The sequence below is a fragment of the Monodelphis domestica genome, chromosome 2, assembly GCF_027887165.1.
Source record: "Monodelphis domestica isolate mMonDom1 chromosome 2, mMonDom1.pri, whole genome shotgun sequence".
NCBI classification, from domain to species: Eukaryota; Metazoa; Chordata; class Mammalia; order Didelphimorphia; family Didelphidae; genus Monodelphis; species Monodelphis domestica.
Genome location: NC_077228.1, coordinates 195,930,396 through 195,951,746, shown reverse-complemented (window position 1 = coordinate 195,951,746; position 21,351 = coordinate 195,930,396). Strand labels below are relative to the sequence as shown.

At 38.8% G+C, this 21,351-nt stretch overlaps 2 protein-coding genes across 2 annotated transcripts; one reads left to right on the top strand and one right to left on the bottom strand.

Annotated features, from left to right (window-relative positions):
* Positions 1 to 2,414: 2,414 nt before the first annotated feature.
* On the bottom strand, positions 2,415 to 3,556 carry LOC130456995 (keratin-associated protein 4-4-like). The gene has a single exon (XM_056814828.1). It carries the CDS (start codon positions 3,354 to 3,356, stop codon positions 2,784 to 2,786), a length of 573 nt encoding a protein of 190 aa, XP_056670806.1. The 5' UTR covers positions 3,357 to 3,556; the 3' UTR covers positions 2,415 to 2,783.
* An 8,823-nt stretch (positions 3,557 to 12,379) lies between these two features.
* Positions 12,380 to 20,758, top strand: LOC103099587 (keratin-associated protein 4-12-like). The gene is made up of 2 exons (XM_007482227.3): positions 12,380 to 12,976; positions 19,643 to 20,758. Exons 1-2 carry the CDS (start codon positions 12,423 to 12,425, stop codon positions 20,223 to 20,225), a joined length of 1,137 nt encoding a protein of 378 aa, XP_007482289.2. The 5' UTR covers positions 12,380 to 12,422; the 3' UTR covers positions 20,226 to 20,758.
* The last annotated feature ends 593 nt before the right edge of the window (positions 20,759 to 21,351 follow it).

Here is a 21,351-nt window from a genome sequence, read left to right as displayed (position 1 = left end):
TTCTGTGCAAGCTTTTCCTTCTTGTTTTAGTGTGGAAATGTTCAAGCCCCACGTACCTTTGCCTCTGTGGGGTACTGGGGAGTCCTTCTGTTCCTCCAAAGGTGATTTTATGCTCCTTTGATGTAGTCTATTTCGTTCCGTGCTGGGGAGAGGAAGCGTGCTGCGTCTAGATTGCAGCCATGATTACCCGGAAGTCCCCTGGCCTATGTTTTAAATTGAGTCCAGCAGGAGGGTCCCTGGGCTCTGTTTTGTTGCTAGGTTTGATTTTCAGTCCCTTGGGAGCATTTAGATTATAATTGGTAAGGAAAGGTATTCAGAGGTCTGAACTTTCACTGCCTCTACACTGCCACCTTGATTCCGCCCCTCATTGACAACATTTTCAAGGGAGGAACAGGGAGGTAGTTAGAAATGATGCTCAGTTGGAATTTACTAAAAATGTTTATTTCCTGAATCTTCATACTATGTTGTTCATGTATGGAATCAGATTCTAACACATTGTTGATAAGTTGCCCATTATAACAGAATTTTTTTTTTCTTCTTCCACAGCACTCTGTATTTTTTGGGAATGTTCTTTTCCCCTCATTGATCATAGCAAGGATCTTGATCCCATGATAACCATTCACCAACTCTCTCTATGTGCTATGGGCCATCAGTCCACGATGCCTTGACAGAGTCATGCGTGGTAGCCGGGGAGACCACAGAGTGGTCCTTGGCGAGATGTGACTGCCCACTCTATCCCCCTTGCATGACATCTTTCATCAATGCCCCTTACCTATGAATTGACATGATTATTATTCCCCCTAGTCTCAAAAGAAATAATGCAAGAGCAAAACACATGTACCCTAATTCTCCAAAAATCACCAAAAGATCAGACCCTCAAACCCAATCCCAAAAGACTATCATGGGTTAACTTTTACTTACGTGCATAATTCCCAGTGAAACTGCAGTTACAGGCCAAGCCAAAAACTTTCCCACATATAGAAGCCTATTCTCATGAAGTCAGCTCACAAATCAATCAAAGAGGCCCAAGTGATAAGTACAAGTACATCAAGCTTCAGTATGCCTCAGTGACTCAAGTCTAAATTTGAATTGCGTTCCCAGACCCCTCAGCCTCCATGATATGATTGTTGAATTGTCTTCTAAGAACTGCTGATTAATTATTCCATTTTATTAAAAGCAATATATAATTTTCCCTGATTGTCTGTAAGCTCAAAACTTCTCACAGGGTAATGAGAAAATCAACCCACCTGTGACAGAAATCATTTATCTTGTGTGCAACCTTTATTCTGTCTGTAATCACAATACAAAAATATAGCATGTTAATCAAATGATTTGTTAAAAGATGATGTATCACTTTTATCTCACTTTGATTTTGTGTATATGCGTGCCAAGAGAATGGGTATAAAAATAAAGATCAGATATTGAGAAAGTGGAGCAGCTATCAGATGCAAAGCAGTCCCATGGCCATAATGATTAAGCTGTCTTCTGTTTGTTATTTATTTTGACTGATCATTCACCACCAGTCAGGAACCCTGGAGTCGTGAGTGGGACTGGACCCTGACCATGACATTCATGATTTGACAAAAACATATGATAACGTGATCCATGGGAGAGTGTAAGTCATACAACCACATAAAAAAATCTCCGCGGATGGAGGATAATTGGTGTGCATATATGGTGAATTATTTGGGAAAAAAGAATAATAACAAACTTTATAGACTTTTCACAAAACACTCTGTAAAGTGTAGAGACTGGATGACCACATGTCAAGTGCATGATAGCATTCCTTTGGAGCCCATATTATACTAAATGGCACCTGAAGACTCTTTGAAATGACAATTCTGTGATTTTAAAAAATTGTTCAAGAATTGGAGGGTATGGGGGGCAGCTGGGTAGCACAGTGGATTGAGAACCAGTCCTAGAGACGGGAGGTCCTAGGTTCAAATCTGACTTCAGCCACTTCCCAGCTGTGTGACCCTGGGCAAGTCACTTGACCCCCATTGCCTAGCCCTTACCACTCTTCTGCCTTGGAGCCAATACACAGTATTGACTCCAAGATGGAAGGTAAGGGTTTAAAAAAAAAAAAGAATTGGAGGGTATGATTGAGGAGAGACTCTAAATGAACACCCTAATGTAAATACCAACAACATGGAAATGGGTTCGGAGCAAGGACACATGTGATACCCAGTGGAATTGCACATGGGCTAGGGGAGGGGTGGCGGGAGGAGGGGGGAGGAAAAGAAAATGATCTCTGTTTCCAATGAATAATGTATGAAAATGACCAAATAAAATAATATTTTAAAAAATTGACAAAGAACATATAAAAAGACAAAATTAGCCAAGACAAAGAATTCATCACTTGTCTAGAAGTTTTATTTGCAATTTGACAAACAATAAGACAAAAGCAACGGTTAGGAGAGGGAATCTGGACAAGAAACACCTTGAGAATCTTTGTATTCAAATCTTGTTGTGAGCTAAAAACATGAGCAATGACTTTCCTGTCACAGAGCCAAGTTTTGTGACCAAGACTGAGGAAGGAAGTTCCCAAGGATTTAAGAGAATAGGTAAGATTTTGAGTTGATGGAGCTCAATGAGATAAAACTTTGATATCCATGTAGAACAAGGAGGTAAACAGAAAACTAATCATTGCAGAAATCAAGGTGTGGATTGTTTCCTATTGGATTGCCATGAAAGCTCTCCTTGCCCTGAAGCAAGAAGGAAGAAGGGAGGTGGTGGCTGACATTAGTTAGGAATGGTGGGCAATTGAACAGAGGTGTGAGAGCTCAGCAGCAAGAAGTCCCACAGCAGGCTGGTCTGCAACAGTTGGTTCTGCAGCAGGTAATATGGCAGCAGGTGGGGCGGCAGCAGCAAGGCTGGCAGCAGCTAGAAGTACAGCAGGTGGGGCGGCAGCAGCAGGGCTGGCAACAGCTAGATGTGCAGCAGGTAGGGCGGCAGCAAGGTTGGCAGCAGCTGGGGCGACAACAGCTAGAAATACAACAGCAGGGGCGACAGCAGGGCTGGCAGCAGCTAGATGTGCAGCAGGTAGGGCGGCAGCAAGGTTGGCAGCAACTAGAAATACAGCAGGTGGGGCAGCAGCAGGGCTGGCAGCAGCTGGGGCGACAGCAGCTAGTTATGCAGCAGGTAGGGCGGCAGCAGCAAGGTTGGCAGCAGCTGGACCCACAGCAGGTGGGGCGGCAGCAGCTAGAAATACAGCAGCAGGGGCGGCAGCAGGGCTGGCAGCAGCTGGACCCACAGCAGGTGGGGCGGCAGCAGCTAGAAATACAGCAGCTGGGCCGGCAGCAGCCAGAGCCACAGCTTGGACCACAGCAGGTGGAGCCACAACAGGAACTGACCATGGTGTTGGTAGGTTGAGCTTTTAGAAGGGTTTCTTTCCAGGTGAGTGAGTTACTTGAGTATGAAAGTCTGCTGGCCTGGTAAGCCTCTTTTATACTCCAAGGCTAAGTAGTTGCTATTGCTAGGTCCCATTTATTTCCTTATTGTTTTTCCTGATGAAAAAGTGATAATCAAATTAGTCAGTGGACTTCTTTAGGATAAATATTTTAACTCAGATAGAAATACAACTAAAAAAAAGAAACAAACAAACAAGCAAGCAAACAAAACACAGCCATCTTTTCTATTTAAGTCTTCCCATTTCATTCTCTATTTCTGAATCATCCCTTGACTTTTACCCTATGTATCTATATGCCTGGAAATATTCTATTACTGTGTGGACACCAGTAATTAGGTAGTTGTTCCTTCTCTCAAGCCTAAATATGCCTCTCTCCCACTTCTTTTCATTTCTCTTAATTCTGGCCTCTTGGACCTAATGTCACAAAATAAATTCTTGGCTTCAACCAAAGAATCATCCCAAGATGAGAAGACAGCTTTCATGAATCCCCAATGTGTTCTCTTGATGGACACATTTCTCTTATACTTTTGTTTTCACTTCTGTGCCAGAAAATAGTTACACCAGTTAAGGAAGATTTCCATCACTGAATAGAGAAGAGGAAATCTTCTTAGTGACTTTGTCCTCCCTCCAGGAAATAGCCCTGAAGCTCAGAAGGAATGTACACTGTTTCCTTGCATACAATTAGAGTTCAACATAATTGTTCTGTCATTTGTCTTTGAGTCAAATTGAGGGAAGTGAGAGAGGTAATTGACCAATGTCTCACTGTTGTGTTAAGATATGCCAAATTAAAGTGAGCATTATGACTGTATTCCTAAGTATCTCCCAACCATAATGTTTGTACCTAGTATGTTGATCTCAACACACACCACAACACTTTCTGCTCAAGATGACTAGCTGTGCTGTACTGGATGGTGGTCTTAAATGCATGGCTATTAGTTCAGTGAAGTAGAAAGATTATAAATCTTTGAAAGTAACTCCTCTCTATTCCATTTGATGGCAGCAGAAGACATTTGATTAAGAAATTGAAATGTTCTTCCACTTGGAACTATTTGATTTTGCCTTGACATCCCTGTCACTGATGACTTATACTGAAGTAATTGACCACTAAACACTATGATCTTTTAAAAACAAACTGCTTTCTAATCATCCTGGTAGACAGGATCCTTCTATAATTTTGTACTTGAAAAGTTATAATTTTTGTATTAAAGTTTGTAGTTTCTCCTTTACACTTCATTTTATTCTATTCATGCGTGCTCAAAAGATCTATTTGGATTCTAACCCCACCAGTTAGTGTCACATTTGTCCTGCCCAGTTGTGTTTCATCTGACAATTTTAGGAACATGCCATCTGTGCCTATGTTAGGGTAGGTTGTTGTCACTGTGCAAAGGTTGATCTGTCAATGCCAAACAGATGAGTTCATGTTTTATGCTAAAGAAAATGGGAGGCAGTCAATTCCTCAATAGAATGTTCTTAAGTCTCAACTGGGTACCAGGTGATCTGCTAAGTATTGAGATATCTCAGTACACGCACAAACACACACACACACACAAATACACACACATGCATACATATATGTATATAGTATAATAAAATATATTTTGTTCTTTTTATACAAAAAAGTTGGAAAAGACAGTCTGATGTCCAGGAGATCACAATTTAATGGCATGAACAAGCAAGCAAATATACGCAAACAATCCTGGATAGGAGAATTTGGAAATAATCAGGACACGTAACGCAGTAGAATTAAGACAGCTTGGGAAACTTGCTAGAATTTCTTGAACAAGAAAGTAACCTGGTTGGACCTACAATTTGAGAATCTCCCTTTGACAATTATGTGGAGGAAGAACCAGAGATTAGAGAGAATTAAGGCAATGATGAGATCTAGATAAAAGGATTAGGTAGAAACAAAGATGAATAATCATAAAGGGAGGTCATACATAAATCATGAGATGAGAAATGGTTGAAGAGGAAAAAAAAATACTTGTACCAAATTTTTCAGATAGTAACAGAGTAGAACCAAGCTGTCAGAGTAGAGGCAAGGAAGCCCTAACCCCTCCATAAAATCCCTCCAAACAACATTAAAATAATATTCCAAAAGAAATTCTAGAGTGTCAGTACCAACAAAAGGGGAAAATGTGAGATAATGTCTTAGCTCAAGATGATCTGGAAAATCAGGAGGAAAAGTACATTTCACTGGGGCCACAGGGGAGTGTAGCCCACAGTGAGGAGCCCTGCTTCAAGCCAATAGCAAGCCACTGTCTCTTCCCTCATGGCTCAAGGTTTCAAACCTGAACCCAAGCCAGTTGTAAGGCCTTGAGACTTTTCCTAAGCCAACAATAAAGCAATCTCATACTCAATCCTCAAGGTTCTCAACCTCAGTACAAGCCTTTAGTAAGGCACTGAGTCCAAGGAGAAGGAGCCCACAGTGTGTCTAGTCAGTGAATGCCTATAGCTGGACTTTGGGGAAACTGAGTCAGAAGTAGGAAGCAGGCATCAAAACTCTCAGTTCATAGGGAGTACGGAGGTCTGAAATATGGTTAGAAGGACATTATGGGGATCCTTTGTTGCCCTGAGTGCAAGATTCTGTTACATAGGCCATATGAGGCTCTGGATCACAGTCTCAGGGAAAGGGGAAGGACTAGCAGAATTAGGAAGCTGAATTGTAGTTGCAACTTAGAATGGAATGATTATAGTAGGTTGCAAAGCACAGCTCATGCCCAACAAGCACGGAACACATCTCTCTTTAGATAACACAACCTTGTAAGAGCTGAAATTTGCAGAAACCCAGAACTAGTTCTGAGAGTAGCAGGAGAAAAAAAAAACCTGAAGTGAAGGAGAATGCCCACTCCACATGTAGAAGTGAGCCAAACTTTAATATATAAATATAAGTCAAGAAAAAGGCTAGGAAAATGAACAGATATAAAAAAGAAATCTTTAGTCATTGAAAATTATTGTAGATATAAGGAAGAGCAAGGCACAAACTCAGGAGGATACAATGAGATCAAAAGATTTTGACTTAGTATTCTATAAATTTGAGAAATTAGACCTTTTTCAAAGGCAGTTGTTCAAAACAATTTTCCCATTTTGCTGGATGACCAGATTCAGCTATAAGAACAGATGCTGAATACTTATATTTGTTGAATTCCAAATACTCCCAAATTAATTCATTAATTAGAAGGTTTTCATGAGACAGTGATGGCGGTTTTTCACCTTGATCATCTAGTGCATCAAAAACTTCAGCTCGGATCTTTGCTCTTAAGTGGTCCAATACACCTCTTTTTTCCCAGTGTATCCTTTAAAACTGCTTTGAGCTCCACAATAGTCACCATTTTCCAACGGTCACCAGGGTGTCAACATCAATTCTTTGAGATATTTCCAGTTCACATAGAAATCCTCCAGTTCATTATTCCTTTCTACACATTAGTATTCCATCACCATCAGATACCACAATTTTTTTCAGTCATTCCCCAATTGATGGAGACCCCCTCATTTTCCAATTTTTGCTACCACATAGAGTGTGACTATGAATATTTTTGTACAAGTATTTTTCCCTCTTATCTCTTTGGAGTACAAATCCAGAAGTGGTGTGGCTGGATCAAAGGGTATGTAATCTTTTAAAGCCCTTTGGGCACAATTCCAAATTGCCCTCCAGAATGGTTGGATCAATTCACAACTCCACCAGCAGTGTATGAGTGTCCCAATTCTGCCACATCCCCTCCAACATCTGTCACTTTCCTTTGATGCCATATTGACCAATCTTCCAGGTGTAAAGAGGTACCTCAGAGTTGCTTTCAGTTTCATTTATCTAATAAAGAGGGATTAAGAACAAGTTTTCATGTGATCATTGATAGTTTTGATTTCTTCATCTGAGAACTGCCTATTCATACCACTTGACTATTTCCTAATTGAGGAAAAAGGTTTGTCCTTCTACATGGAAAGAGGGTATCTCTACTTCTTGAACATTATTCTTAGTGGTAGAGCAGGTAAAAGGAATATACTTAGAAAGATAGTGGGGAAGTAAGCTGATTACAACTTACTTCCCCACTATCTTTCTAAGTATATTCCTTTTACCTGCTCTACTACGAAGAATAATGTACTCATTGGCATATGGAATACTATCTTACCCTACAGAGAAATAGAAAGGCAATAAGATAAGGGAAGGGGGTGATAATTGGAGGGAAATGAGAATGGGAATGATAAAAAGCAAAACACTGGTGAGGAAGAATGGAGTGAAAGGGAATAGAGAAGGATAAAAAGGGGAAAATAAGATAGAAGACAATACACAGTAATCATAAATGTGAATGAGACGAACTTACCCATAAAATGGAAGCAGATAGCACACTGTATTAAAAACCAGAATCCTACTATATGTTGTTTACAAGAAACTCATTTGAGGCAGGGTGACACACACAGATTAAAGATTGGAGCAGAATTTATTATGCATAATTAAAGAAAAAAAAATCAGGAGTAGCAATCCAGATATCAGACAAAGCTGAAGTAAAAAAAAAAATTGATCTGATTAAAATATATAAGGAAGGCAATTACATCTTACTAAAAGGTACTACAAACAATGAAGTAATATCAATACTAAATATTTATATACCAAATGGTATAGCATCTAGATTTTTAAAGGAGAAATTAAGGAGCTTAAGGAGGAAATAGATAGTAAAATCATACTAGTGAGGGACTTCAACCTTCCCCTATCAGAACGAGATAAATTGAATAAGAAAATAAACAAGAATGGAGGAAAGTGAATAGCATGTTAGAAAAAAATTTAGTTAATATATATCTGGAGAAAATGGAATAGGGATAAAAAAGGAATATACCTTCTTTTCAGCAGCACATGGTACATATACAAAGATCGGCCATGTACTAGAGCATAAAAACATCCCAAACATGCAGAAATAAAAAAATGCAAGTTTATCAGGTCATAATGTGATAAAATTGTAAATAATAAGAGGTCATGGAGCAGCAAATTTAAAATTAATTGGAAGCTAAATAATTCTCCAAAACTATAGAGTCAAAGAACAAATCATAGAAACAAGTACTGATTTAATCCAAGAGAATGACAATGAGGAGGCAACATATCAAGATCTATGGGATACTGCCAAAGCAGTACTCAGGGGAAAATTTATATCCCTGAGTGCCTATATCAACAAAATAGAGAGGGAGATCAATGAATTGGGGTTGCAAGTTAAAAAAAAAATTACAAAGTAAACAAATTTGAAATCCCCAGATAAGAGCTAAATTGGAAATTTTAAAAATGGAAGGATAAATAAATAAAATTGAATTTAAAAACTATTAAATTAATAAATAAGACTAGGATCTGGTACTTAGAAAAAATAAATAAAATAGATCAAGTACTGGTTAATCTAATTTTTAAAAGAAGAGAATCAAATTAATGGCATCAAAAATGAAAATGGTGATCTCACTTCTAATGAAGAAGACATTAAGGTAATTATTAAGATCTAATTTGCCCATTTATATGGCAACAAATATGACAAACTAGGCAAAATGGGCAGATATTTATAAAAATATAAATTGCCTAAATTAAATAGAATGCACTAACCTTGAAGACAGGCCTAAGTCAATGTTTTATTTCTCTCAATTGCCTTCATATAGTTCAGTGTTCAGTCATACAATGTATGTTGTGTTCAAGTAATTATATTGGATAGATGAATGAATAAGAGGAAAAAAAGAAGAAACTGAGAAATAGAAGTCTCTATACATGTCAAAGGATCAAAAAGAAGACATTATCAAAGTTCATAAAATCTTTCCAGTCTTGAGACTATATAGGAATTAGTCAAATTCCAAGACTCAAAGATTAAAGGCAGCATCAGTGTTTCAGCAAATAATATATGCAATTATTTTCAGGTTCATCTTTCTTTTCTCAGCAAATTCCTTTACTTAATACTTCAATTCATCTTGAAGAAATATCTCATGAAGTGATATTTGTAATTTCCTTAGAGAGAAAAATAAAATTCACTCTATCAATTCTTTTAATTGCTTCCTTAAGGAATATTTGTGAAGTATCTTTTCATCTAACTACAACTCCCTCTTCTATTTTGATGTTGTTTTTAGAAATAACGTTATGGTTGTTATTGCTGAAAAATCTATCACTAAATAGGTGACCAATTGATGCTGAGCTTCTTCCTACAAAATTCTTATTTCTGGGGGAGGGAGGGAAGTCCATTTAGGACATACAAAGATATTCCAAAATGATAGAAGCTGTCAAGTTTGTGCTTCACTGGCATGCCCTGGAGTACTCAAGATAACCTTCATATCATGATACATCAGAGAAGGAACAATGGAAGGAATTAAATGCCTAGGTAAAAGTCTTTGGCCTAGTCTCAGATACAATCTCCTTCGCCAAAATTTCACTTCTCAATTCTACTTATTTCTTCTGAAATCTCACCAGCAATCATTGAAAACAATAGGCTATCTTAAAATAATAAACATGGCATCTTCATCCCCATATTTCTTGCTCACCATTCCATAATCCCTAGCAATGTTTTCCATATTCCCTTTGTTTATATTATTTGTTCCCTATGAATCAAGTATAGAAGATAGTAATCATTAGGCCTGAGAAGTATGAGGAGGCATCCTGTCCCTTCCTAGCTTTGGGCTCTGGAAATAATGCAGACTTCATTATTCATACAAAACAACTTTTCAGTGATCTAAATATTGGACAACCCTGTAGGCTGCCATGGCCTCAGATCCAGCTGAGCCCACAGCTCCAGAGGGTCCTTGGCAGGTGGAACAGCAAGGCAGAAATGAAAGATGGAAGGCAGCTGTATGTGTGTATCTGCCAGGGGTGAGATTCTGCATGAAGTGGATACTTCGCCATGCCTAGATTTAACCTTTATTTTTATACCCATTTTCTTGGCACACAGTTACATTATTTAACATGCATGTTTGAGTAAAGATAATTGGATAAGTGATACATTCATTGTGAATTTTAAAACTATTCCACCCTAATCAGACTGTACTTTAGAAGATCTGATTTAGATATTTCCTGATTAGTAACAATGGAGATACTTGGTTTAACAGAATCAAGTCTTGGGAACTCTACATTTCTCCACCCTACTCAGTTTAACAAGGTCGGGATGCCTGCACCATACACAAAGATTTAATTATCTGAGGAAATAGCCTTCAACAGACATGTGCAGAAACAGTAGACAGAACCCTGGTCTGTCCTAAGCCATGCTAAGCTATCATTGGTACAGATGAGACACAGGAAAGTGACATAAAACCATCTATATAAGACACGTTACTGGCTCTCTTCTCTCTCTTTCCCTGGAGAGGCGACTCTGGCTGGCAGCATGCTAGGTGTTCCGACATCTTGGAGTAGTGGCAGTTATTTGTCTGCGTTTCAAGGTGAGTTTGCCCTTGATCTGATTCAGGTTCAGGCATCTTGGCTGAGCCCTTTTGGAGGTCAGGCTTATCCCTTCTTCCTTCACACTGCAAAATCTTACTTTCTAGATCTCCTAATCTTCCCACCTGGTAGTAGCCAGGCGGGAGAAATCCTACTCCCTTTCCTTCTTCCTTCTTCTTAATCTCCTCCACTATATCAATTAAATCACCATAAAATTTCCAGCTGACTTGGGTATTTTATTATTTGGGATTTTCCCTGGCGACCAGTAAAATTTAGATTTTAAGTCACAAAGCTAAAATTATCTTTACATAACTTTTAAAAAATTGTTTGATTAACATTCTGAGATCATTCTATGCATTTGTATGGTAACTGTTGATTCTGACAGGATACACAATACACAAAGGTTCTACAGAAGACAAATGATTTCATCACAGGTGGCTTAATTTTATCATTATCCTGTGAGGAGCTTTGAGCTTACGGACAATCAAGGAAAATCATTTATTACTTTTAATAAAAATAGATAATCAGTCAGCGATCCTAAAGACAATTAACAATCATAGCAGTGAAATTGAGAGATCAAAGGGGTATTGAAAACACAATTCAGATTTAACATTAGGCTGATCATTTTTCAAGGTTTGTTAGGGAGTTTTTCAAGGAGAGTTTTGGTTGGAAAAATCAAGTCACTGAGGCTTGATGAAGCATGGTGTACCAAAGCATTTTGTACAGATCTTTCCTATTAATGATTTATGTACTAGCTTAGGAGAATAAGTTTCTGTACAGGGGAGTAGGGGATTTTCTGGATACAGCTTTTAGGCACAGCTTTTGCTGGGGATTATATACCTAAGCAAAGGTTAACTCATGATGGTCTTTTGGGTCTGGATTTGTGAGTGTTCTTTTGGTGATATTTTGGGAAAATACTGTACAAGCATTTTGCTCTTATATTACTTTTTCTGAGACTAAGGAGAGGATAGCAATCATGCAATGTCATTTCCATTAGTAAGGGATGTTGATGAGAGAAGTCGTACAGAGGGGGCTGAGTGGATGATTCCATCCTGCCAAAAGAGTCACTTTGTGACTTTCTGGTTTCCACAAATGTCCTTGTCAAGATATTGTGATTTGACGGCTCCCAACATAGGCTCTGTGTCATTAACTGAAAAGTCCCAGGTGGACTATATGTTAGAGCTTACCTCAACTTCTAAAAGTGTCCTCATCCGTTGAGAATAAAATCCACCATGATACAAGGAATGATGCCAAAAAAGCAGTCATGTGTAACACACTCAAACATTGAAACAAGGATGTCACATGATTGACCGGAGCTGAACAAGGAAAGATATTTTCAAAAGTAGTTAACATGAAAACACAAATGATGACCTAGAGGGAGGAATGATAATTAATGAGATGATGATGAATCCCAAAAGGTCAAGGAAAAAAGGCTTTCTTTGGTGAGCAAAATCTATTATTTAATCTGTTGCTTTCTTACCCATTATGATCAACACTAACAAGGAAATTGTCTACAACTGCTGACAGCAATTATTCATGAGGGTATATAAGAGACTGTGGGGCAAGAAGTTTTTCATACTCCACATCCTCACGAGCACTCTCCTTGAAACAAACCTGAAAGATCCTTCCACTGACACCATGGTCAACTCTTGTTGTGGCTCCGTCTGCTCTGACCTGAGCTGTGGCCAGGACCTCTGTCAAGAGACCTGCTGTGCTCCCAGCTGTTGCAGACCAAACTGCTGCCAGTCTGTGTGCTGCCAACCAAGCTGCTGCCAAACTACTTGTTGTCGCCCAACTTGCTGCCGCCCAACTTGCTGTGTGTCCAGCTGCTGCCAGCCCTGCTGCCGCCCCACTTGTTGTCGGCCAGCTTGCTGCCGCCCCAGCTGCTGCCGCCCCAGCTGCTGCAGACCAAGGTGCTGCCAGTCTGTTTGCTGCCAACCTACTTGCTGCCGCCCTTCCTGCTGCCAGACTACTTGTTGCCGCACAACTTGCTGTCGCCCTAGCTGCTGTGTGTCCAGCTGCTGCCGCCCCAGCTGCTGTGTGTCCAGCTGCTGCCGCCCTTGCTGCCGCCCCAGCTGCTGTGTGTCCAGCTGCTGCCGCCCTTGCTGCCGCCCCAGCTGCTGTGTGTCCAGCTGCTGCCAGCCCTGCTGCAGACCTATTTGCTGCCAGACCACCTGCTGTAGAACCACCTGTTGCCGCCCAGCCTGCTGTGGCTCCTCCTGTTGCTGAACACCCAGCCCTCCAACCATTTTTTCCAATAGTTGTGGCTTTTAAAAGGAACATGCAGATTAATCTTTATCTCTCTAGGATAAGATGTGAACAATAATGTTACGTGCTTTTTTCCCCTCTTCAAAATATGTACTATCTATCAGTATTTAATATGGTGATTAAAAAAGAAAGATTCTACCAGCTCTGGGACTTGTAATTGACATTCAAACTGTACATCAATGTGCTGAGAAGATCAAAATCAGAATGTTTCTACCCAAAATTTTATAAGTCATATAACAATTCAAAAAAGTCTAGACAACAGAAAATGTTAATTCCAGCTTTATCCAAATCCTAACTTTGTTATGTACTATCACTTGTATGTTTCCTAATAAAAGTATTAATTTTCCAAAGTTGATATGTATTCATTGGTGAGTGTTATTTTCTCTAATCTCACGAAACAGTTGTATATCTGATTGTTTCCATATATACATACAGGATATATTCTCAAGTCTATTCGATATGGAATAATTGAACTAGAGAAGCTCAGTGATCCATAGAACACAGGTTTCTTCCTACAATAAAATCGGGGGAATTTTTGAAAGAAGTTATCATTCCTCCTGTCTACATCTTTCTTTTTCTATTTTTTGATGAATTATTTTATTTTTAATTTTTGTTCCAAATTTTCTCTTGCCCTTCACCCCACTCCCAACTAACGAGAAAGCAAGAAATAGAATACCAATTACACATATGAAGTGATATAAAGCACACTTTCACAATAGTCATGTTGCCAGGCAGGGGGGGAAGAAAAATAATGAAAGATATACTACAGTCTTCAGTCAAGATCCATCCATTGTCTCTCTTTACTTAGCATGTTTTCACTGAAGTCTTTTGCAGTTGTTATGAACTATTGTATTGATCAGTTTTACAGTTATTTATTTTATTACAATATTATTAATTTACAATCATTAAAAATTATTACAATATTTCTTTTACTATCTGTCTTGTTCTGCTCACTTCACTTTGCATAAATTTGTATGCATTTTTCTGGAGTTTTCTGAAACCATCCTCTTCCTCATTTATTTTAGTATAATAGTATTCCATTGTAATCATATGCCTCAACTCATTCAACCATTCCCTAATTAATGGGCATCTCCTCAGTTTTCAGTCTTTTGCCACAACAAAAAGATTAACTTTCAATATTTTTGAACATGTGGGTCCTTTTATTTTTCCTTTTTTGTTTTTGGTGTAGGGTGCTAGAAGGACTATTGCTTGGACAAAAGGTATGCATAATTTTATAACCCCTTGGACATATTTTTCACCTTTTTCTTCATGATTGGTAAAATGCAGAGATCAACAAGTGAAATCAATAAGCATTTATTAAGTAGTAAATTCTAATTATTTTGCTAAGCACATAGGATATAAATAAAAGAGGGGAAAAGCTCTTTTTCTCAAGGACCTCACATTCTAATACAGGAGACAACAGACAAACAACTATATCTGTAGAAAACATATGCCAGATAAATTGTCAGTAACTCTGGCAGGCTGAAGGCACTGACAAAGGTATTTAGGACAGCCTCTAAAAATTCACCTAGGAAAGATAGCAAGTTTAATTTTTGAGAAATTGGGATATCCAGATCATTCACTTCAAGATATCCTCTGTGTGTGCGTGTGTGTTTGTGTGTGTGTGTGTGTGCGCGTGCGCGTGTATGATATCAGAATGTCAGAAGAGACATTGAAGATGGAGAAGCAAATCTGAGAGTCATCAGCATAGAAATGATACTTGAATCTATGGGAAATAATGAGTTTACCAAGCAAAATAATAGAGATACAAGAAGGATGTCCAGGATAGAGCCTTGAGAAATACCCACAGTAAGTAGCTATGACTAGACAAAGATCCATCAAAGGATATTAAGTAGGAGTTTTCTGACAAGCAGGAGGAGAACTAGGAGAGAACAGAGTTGTAAAAAAAAAGCTAGGCAAAAGAGTGTATCAATGAGAAAATGGTTATTCACAGAGTCAAAGGGTACAGAGTTGTCAGAAAGGACAAGGATCAATAAAAGTTCACTAGATTTGTCAATCTAGAGATCACTGGTTATTTTGATGAGCCTATTTTCTAATAAATCATGTAGTTAGAAAACAAAGTACACACGTATAAGCCAGATCAAATTGTCTGCTAGCTCCAGGAAGGGGAAGGGAAGTGAGGGAGGGAGATAAATTCAATAATATAACTTGGGAAATCTTATGTGATGACTTGATATTGCATGTAAATGGTTAAAAAAACAACAACATTAAACTAATTGAAAAAAGTCATCTTGACTTCCACAAGAAAAAAAGGAAAAGAAAAGAAAGTACAGAGAGTTAAAAGGGGAATGAGAAGAACTGATTGTTGAAAACTTTCTCAAGGAGTTTAGCCACAAGAGGGAGGAGAAACATAGATTGACAATAGTGAGATTGCACAAATTAAGTGAGGGCTTTTTAAGAATAGTGAAACATAAACATGTTTGTAGTCAGCAATGGAGCAGACATCAGAGAGCAAGACATCAGGAATAAATAAGACATTGGGGAAGTTAAAGGAGTCAATTAATGGAGAATACAATGCAATGGGTGTCATTTTGCCTTGAAAAGGAGGATCACCATTGGAAAGACCTCCAAGAATTGATGTGAAATGAAAGGAACAGAACCAGGAGAACATTGTACACAGAGTCTGATACATTGTGGCACAATCGAATGTGATAGTCAGAGGAACTTATGAGAAAGAATGCCATCCACATCCACAGAAAGAACTATGAGAGTAGAAAAGCAGAAGAAAAACACATGATTGGTCACATATTTAGATGGGGATATGACCGAGATATTGACATTAAAAGATTATTCTTTTGCAAATATAAATAATATGTAAATAGGTTTTCAACAATGATACACATATTACACAGTGCAATTGCTTGGCAGGTCCTGGACGGGGGAGGAAGAGGGGTGAGAAAAATCATGAATCATGTAACCATGGAAAAATATTCTAAATAAATAAATAAATGAATAAATTTTTAAAAAGTAAAGAAAACAAGGATCACCTAAGAGGAATTCTTGGTGAATGACCTTTTTTCAGGGGCATGTAAGTCAAGATTTTTCAGATGAGAGAATGCAGGATGGGGAGTTATAATTCTTTTTTCATTAATTTATTCATGATCTATCAATCGATGGAATAAGTAAGGTATTTCTTTTTGTTTGACATCAAGTAGACATTATGGAGCAGGAAAAACCTGAAAAATGGGAATTTGAAATTATTAGGGATATGGGAGACTTCCACAAGAGGGAAACTGCAAAACTTATTGAAATATTTATTGTACAAGTCAATTTCATCATGGGGGCAAAAAGGGCTGCTCTGATACTTCACTGTGGCCTGGAGGTAGCCTGGAGGTGGCCTGGCTTTGAAAATATTCGTCTGTAGAGCATACATTTAGCAGGTTTTTAATATGATGGAAAACTCCAAGCATGGTGTTAGTTTTTATCCAATCAACCAAATTTTTATGACATATATATTAAATTGAATTCATTGTGTTTGTGTTACAAAGACAAAATAAAAAAATTCCCTACCTTCAAGAAATGAAATACTACATATCTATCTGCATGGCATCATTTGTATAGGTACCCTTATCTTCAGTTAAACATTCACTGCTCTCATTTGCCACTCATAGCCTTTCTTTTAGATGATCATAATGGCCTTCTAATCAATTCCTTTACTTAAAGTCTTGACTCTTTCCAGTCTACTTCAACCTTATAACAAAAGTGATTTTCCTGGAACATTGCATTGCTGCTAGTAGTGAAGCCCCATAAATGTCATTGGGCCACAGTGTAAACATCTCTTCATTCAATGTTCTCCTGGTTCCTCTCCTTTTGCTCTGCATCGATGCCTGGAGGTCTTTCCAGTTCACATGGAATTCCTTCAGTTCATTACTCCTTTCAGGACAATAGGATTCAGTAAACAACAGATACGACAATTTGTGCGGCCATTCCCCAATCAAATGAAATCCCCTCATTTTCTAATCATTTGCCATCACAATGTGTGAGGCTATGAATATTTTGTACATGCATTTTTCATTATTAACTCTCTAGGGTACAAACCCAGCAGTGGTATGCTTGGATCGAGGGGCAGGCAGTCTTTGAAAACCCTTTGAGCATGATTCCAAATTCCATACTTCCAAAATATTCCAAACTCCAAATTTATTTATTATTAATATGTATTATTGGTAAATTAAAACAACTCTGAGATAGCACCTCACATTTATCTTATTGGCTAATATGACCAATAAGGAAAATGTTGAGTTGTTGGGTTTGTGGGGAAATTGGGACACCAAAATACTGTCAGTGGAACTATGAAGTGAAACAGTCTTTTTGGAGAAACATCTGGAATACATTCAAAGGGCCACAAAACCATGTATACCCTTTGACCCAGCAAAACCACTACTGGGTCTGTATCCCAAAGAGATCAGAGAGAGATGAATGGAACTTGAACAAACATTTTTTTATCAGCTCTATTTATATTGGTAAAGCATAGGAAACTGAGGTGGTTGATTAGGAAATGGATGAACAAGTTGTGGTATATAGTTGTAATGGAATACCATCGTGTTATAAGAAATGACAAAGTGGATGAATTCAGAAAAAATCTGGAAAGACGTATATGATCTGATGCAAATGACGTGGGCCGAACCAGGATAACAGTATATACAGCAAAAGAAATACTTTATGATGATCAGCCATGAAGGATTAAACCATTATTCAAAAATCCAGGTCTGGGGGGCAACTGGGTAGCTCAGTGGATTGAGAGCCAGGCCTAGAGATGGGAAGTCTTGGGTTCAAATTTGGCCTCAGACACTTCCCAGCTGTGTGACCCTGGGCAAGTCACTTGACCCCCACTGCCTAGCCCTTACCACTCTTCTGCCTTGGAGACAATACACAGTATTGACTCCAAGACATAAGGTAAGGGTTTAAAAAAATAATCCAGGTCTGAAGGTAATCCCAAGGGATGCATGATTTTTTTTAAAATGTTATACAAAGCCAAAGAAGGAACTGTTGGAATCTTTTTGAAAATCAAAGCATGCCATCTCTAACTTTATTTCCTCGATGAATTTTTTTTAATTGTAGCTGTTATGTGTCTTCTCTCATAGCTTGAGGAATATGGAAATATGTCCTGCATAAAAGCATTGGCATAACCTCTAATAGACCACTTACTGTCTCAGTGAGGGGGCAAGGAGTGAGGGAGAGAATCTAAAGGAAAAAATGTCCACAAAATTGTAAAAATTGTTTCTATATATGAATGAAAAAAAGAGAAAGAAAGAAATATAATTTTAACTATGATAGAATATTTGATAAAATCTTGTCATTTTCTAGGTATATATTCTAGGGGAAAATATTTCCTTTCTCTAAAGCTCAGTACCATCAATTTAAAAATTCAAGTATTGGGCTATATAAACTCTGAGCTTCCTTCTATCTCCAAAATCCAGTGGATATTCAAATCAATGGAGACTAGTTGAAATTAATTTCATTATACATAGAATTTCTCATTAGTTTGATTAATATTCATGGCAAAGTAAGCTCAAGTAGCCCCATACAAAAATGTTTCAATTTCTTAGGCAAATTTCTTCTGCCACCATCAAATGGGATTAAAGAAGTGTCCCCTCCAAAAGTTTCTGATCTTTCTCCATGAGAGATCCTATAAATGTCATGCATTTAAGATTCCTATCTATTAGAGCATATTTCAAGTAGAAAATACTGTGGTATATGTGTAAATCCCTTGATAAAATATTTTAGTGGAAGATAGTTATGGATACAGTCATAAGGCTCACTTTAATTAAGGACATCTAAACACAATAAATGGATTTTGGTCAATTATCTCTCTTGCTTCCCTTAATTGGACTCCAAAACAAATGGTAGAACAATTAGAATCAACTCTGTTTGTAACCATCTGACCTTGAGATCTGTTTCCTTGATTGGAGGACAAAGCCACTTTTCAACCAGAAAGTTTTCTTATTCTATGTTCCAATGACAGAATTCTTCCTCAAGTCTTTCCTGACCTAGAAACTGAAAGAAAAATCCAAGAGAAATGTATCCATAATCTTCTTGAACGAAGAAAGAGCATTGGAGTCCTAAGGAAAACTGTATTCCAGTGTTTGAATGACTGGAATGTTAAAGGTAAGAAGTCGTTTTGTTCTACCTGATCTAGAACTAGGAACCCTGGGAAGAATTGAAAGTGAGGCATATTTAGACTTGAGAAAAGGAATGATTACCTAATTACTGGTGTCCAAACAATGATGGGATGCTTTCAGGGATATATAAATAAGGTATAAAACACAAAAGGTGATTCAGATATAAAGAATACATTGGGAAGTCTTGAATGGAAAGTTGTTATTTGTCTGTCTGAATTAAAACATTTAAACTGAAGAATGCCACTGACTAATTTTAGTATCACCTTTCCATGAGGAAAAACAATAAGGAAATAAATGGGACCTAGCAATAGCAACTACTTAGCCTTGGGGTATAAAAGAGGCTTACCAGGCCAGCAGACTTTCATACTCAAGTAACTCACTCACCTGGAAAGAAACCCTTCTAAAAGCTCAACCTACCAACACCATGGTCAGTTCCTGTTGTGGCTCCACCTGCTGTGGTCCAAGCTGTGGCTCTGGCTGCTGCCAGCCCAGCTGCTGTATTTCTAGCTGCTGCCGCCCCACCTGCTGTGGGTCCAGCTGCTGCCAGCCCTGCTGCCGCCCTACCTGCTGCATAACTAGCTGCTGCCAGCCCTGCTGCCGCCCCTGCTGCTGTGGGTCCAGCTGCTGCCAGCCCTGCTGCCGCCCTACCTGCTGCATAACTAGTTGCTGCCAGCCCTGCTGCCGCCCCTGCTGCTCTGGGTCCAGCTGCTGCCAGCCCTGCTGCTGCCGCCCTACCTGCTGCATAACTAGCTGCTGTCGCCCCAGCTGCTGCCAACCCTGCTGCCGCCCCACTTGCTGCACACCTAGCTGCTGCCAACCTTGCTGCCGCCCTACTTGCTGCATAACTAGCTGCTGTCGCCCCAGCTGCTGCCAGCCCTGCTGCCGCCCCACCTGCTGTATTTCTAGCTGCTGCCAACCTTGCTGCCGCCCTACCTGCTGCACATCTAGCTGCTGCCAGCCCTGCTGCTGCCAGACTACTTGTTGTAGAACCACCTGCTGCAGACCAGCCTGCTGTGGGTCATCCTGCTGTTGAGCTCTCCCATCTATGTGCAATTGTCTACCATTCCTAATCTTTATCAGACAGTTACCGGCTTCCTTCTTCTTTTGCCTTACTAGGAGAACAGGTGATTCCTTGTAATCAGTTACCAATTTGATGCACATGAGAACCATTGGGAAACAACAGCCAGTACCTCAATATCATCTAATGACAGCTATCTCTGGCCATCCATCTCCATATGAACACTAACTTTTATTGAATTAAAATCCTTCAACTAAAATGCTGCCATTCATTCTGCCAACCCCCCAACGCCCATTATCTTCTTCCCTGACTTTTGGTCCCTGGGGTGTGCTGATTGACTAGAAGAAGAATTTTATTCCTGTTGTGGCTCCACTGGCTGTGGTCCAAGCTGTGGCTCTGGCTGCTGCCACCCCAGCTGCTGAATTTCCAACTGCTGCCAACCCAACCAAAGTTTTAGCTAATACTAAGATGCCAAAGATGTATCTCCCCAATTCCCTGTCATAACAATTTGTCTTTTTGTTAGTGTTTCTCAAATTCCAAATAAAACCTCCAAGCCATTAAGAGAATCTGGTAATTTGGCTAATTCTTTCCTTTTCTATGTTCTTTGTCAATGCTTGAGTAACTCAAAACAAATCATAGAACTGAACAATTCAAAGAGTCTTTGGTAGCCATTTACTATAGCTCATGCCACCGAGGAATAATGAGGGTCATATACTTGATCATTCATTCTTTGGAAATTGTAAATTGTTTTGAACCAAGTCAATGAAGTTCATTCTTTTTTTCTTTTTTCCCCCAAGTAATTCACACATACAAGTGTCATATACACATATGCCCCTCAGGCTCCTTATTCTACAGAGAGTGTCCCATTTGAGTGTGTGACTTGCACTCTCCCATGGATCACTTTGTTATATCTGCATCACAGCCCAGATAGACTTGGTGAATGGTCATTGTGGGATCAAGATCCTTGTCATTATAATTGAGGGGGAAAGACCATTGCAGAAAGACAAAATGCTAGCTAGTATGGGAAGAACAGAAAAAATGTTATAAAGGGTCACTTAAGAAAAATGGAAAAGGATCACTACTTGTGGTCAACAGTGTAGGGAGAATAATTGTAAATAAATTTGAATAAAATTCTTAGGTA

Coding starts and splice junctions, on each gene's coding strand:
- LOC130456995 (XM_056814828.1), bottom strand. CDS start 3,356: ATGGTCAGTTCCTGTTGTGGCTCCACCTGCTGTGGTCCAAGCTGTGGC.
- LOC103099587 (XM_007482227.3), top strand. CDS start 12,423: ATGGTCAACTCTTGTTGTGGCTCCGTCTGCTCTGACCTGAGCTGTGGC. Junction 12,977..19,642: donor ACCTGCTGTAGAACCACCTG/TTGCCGCCCAGC, acceptor TTGTGGCTCCAC/CTGCTGTGGTCCAAGCTGTG.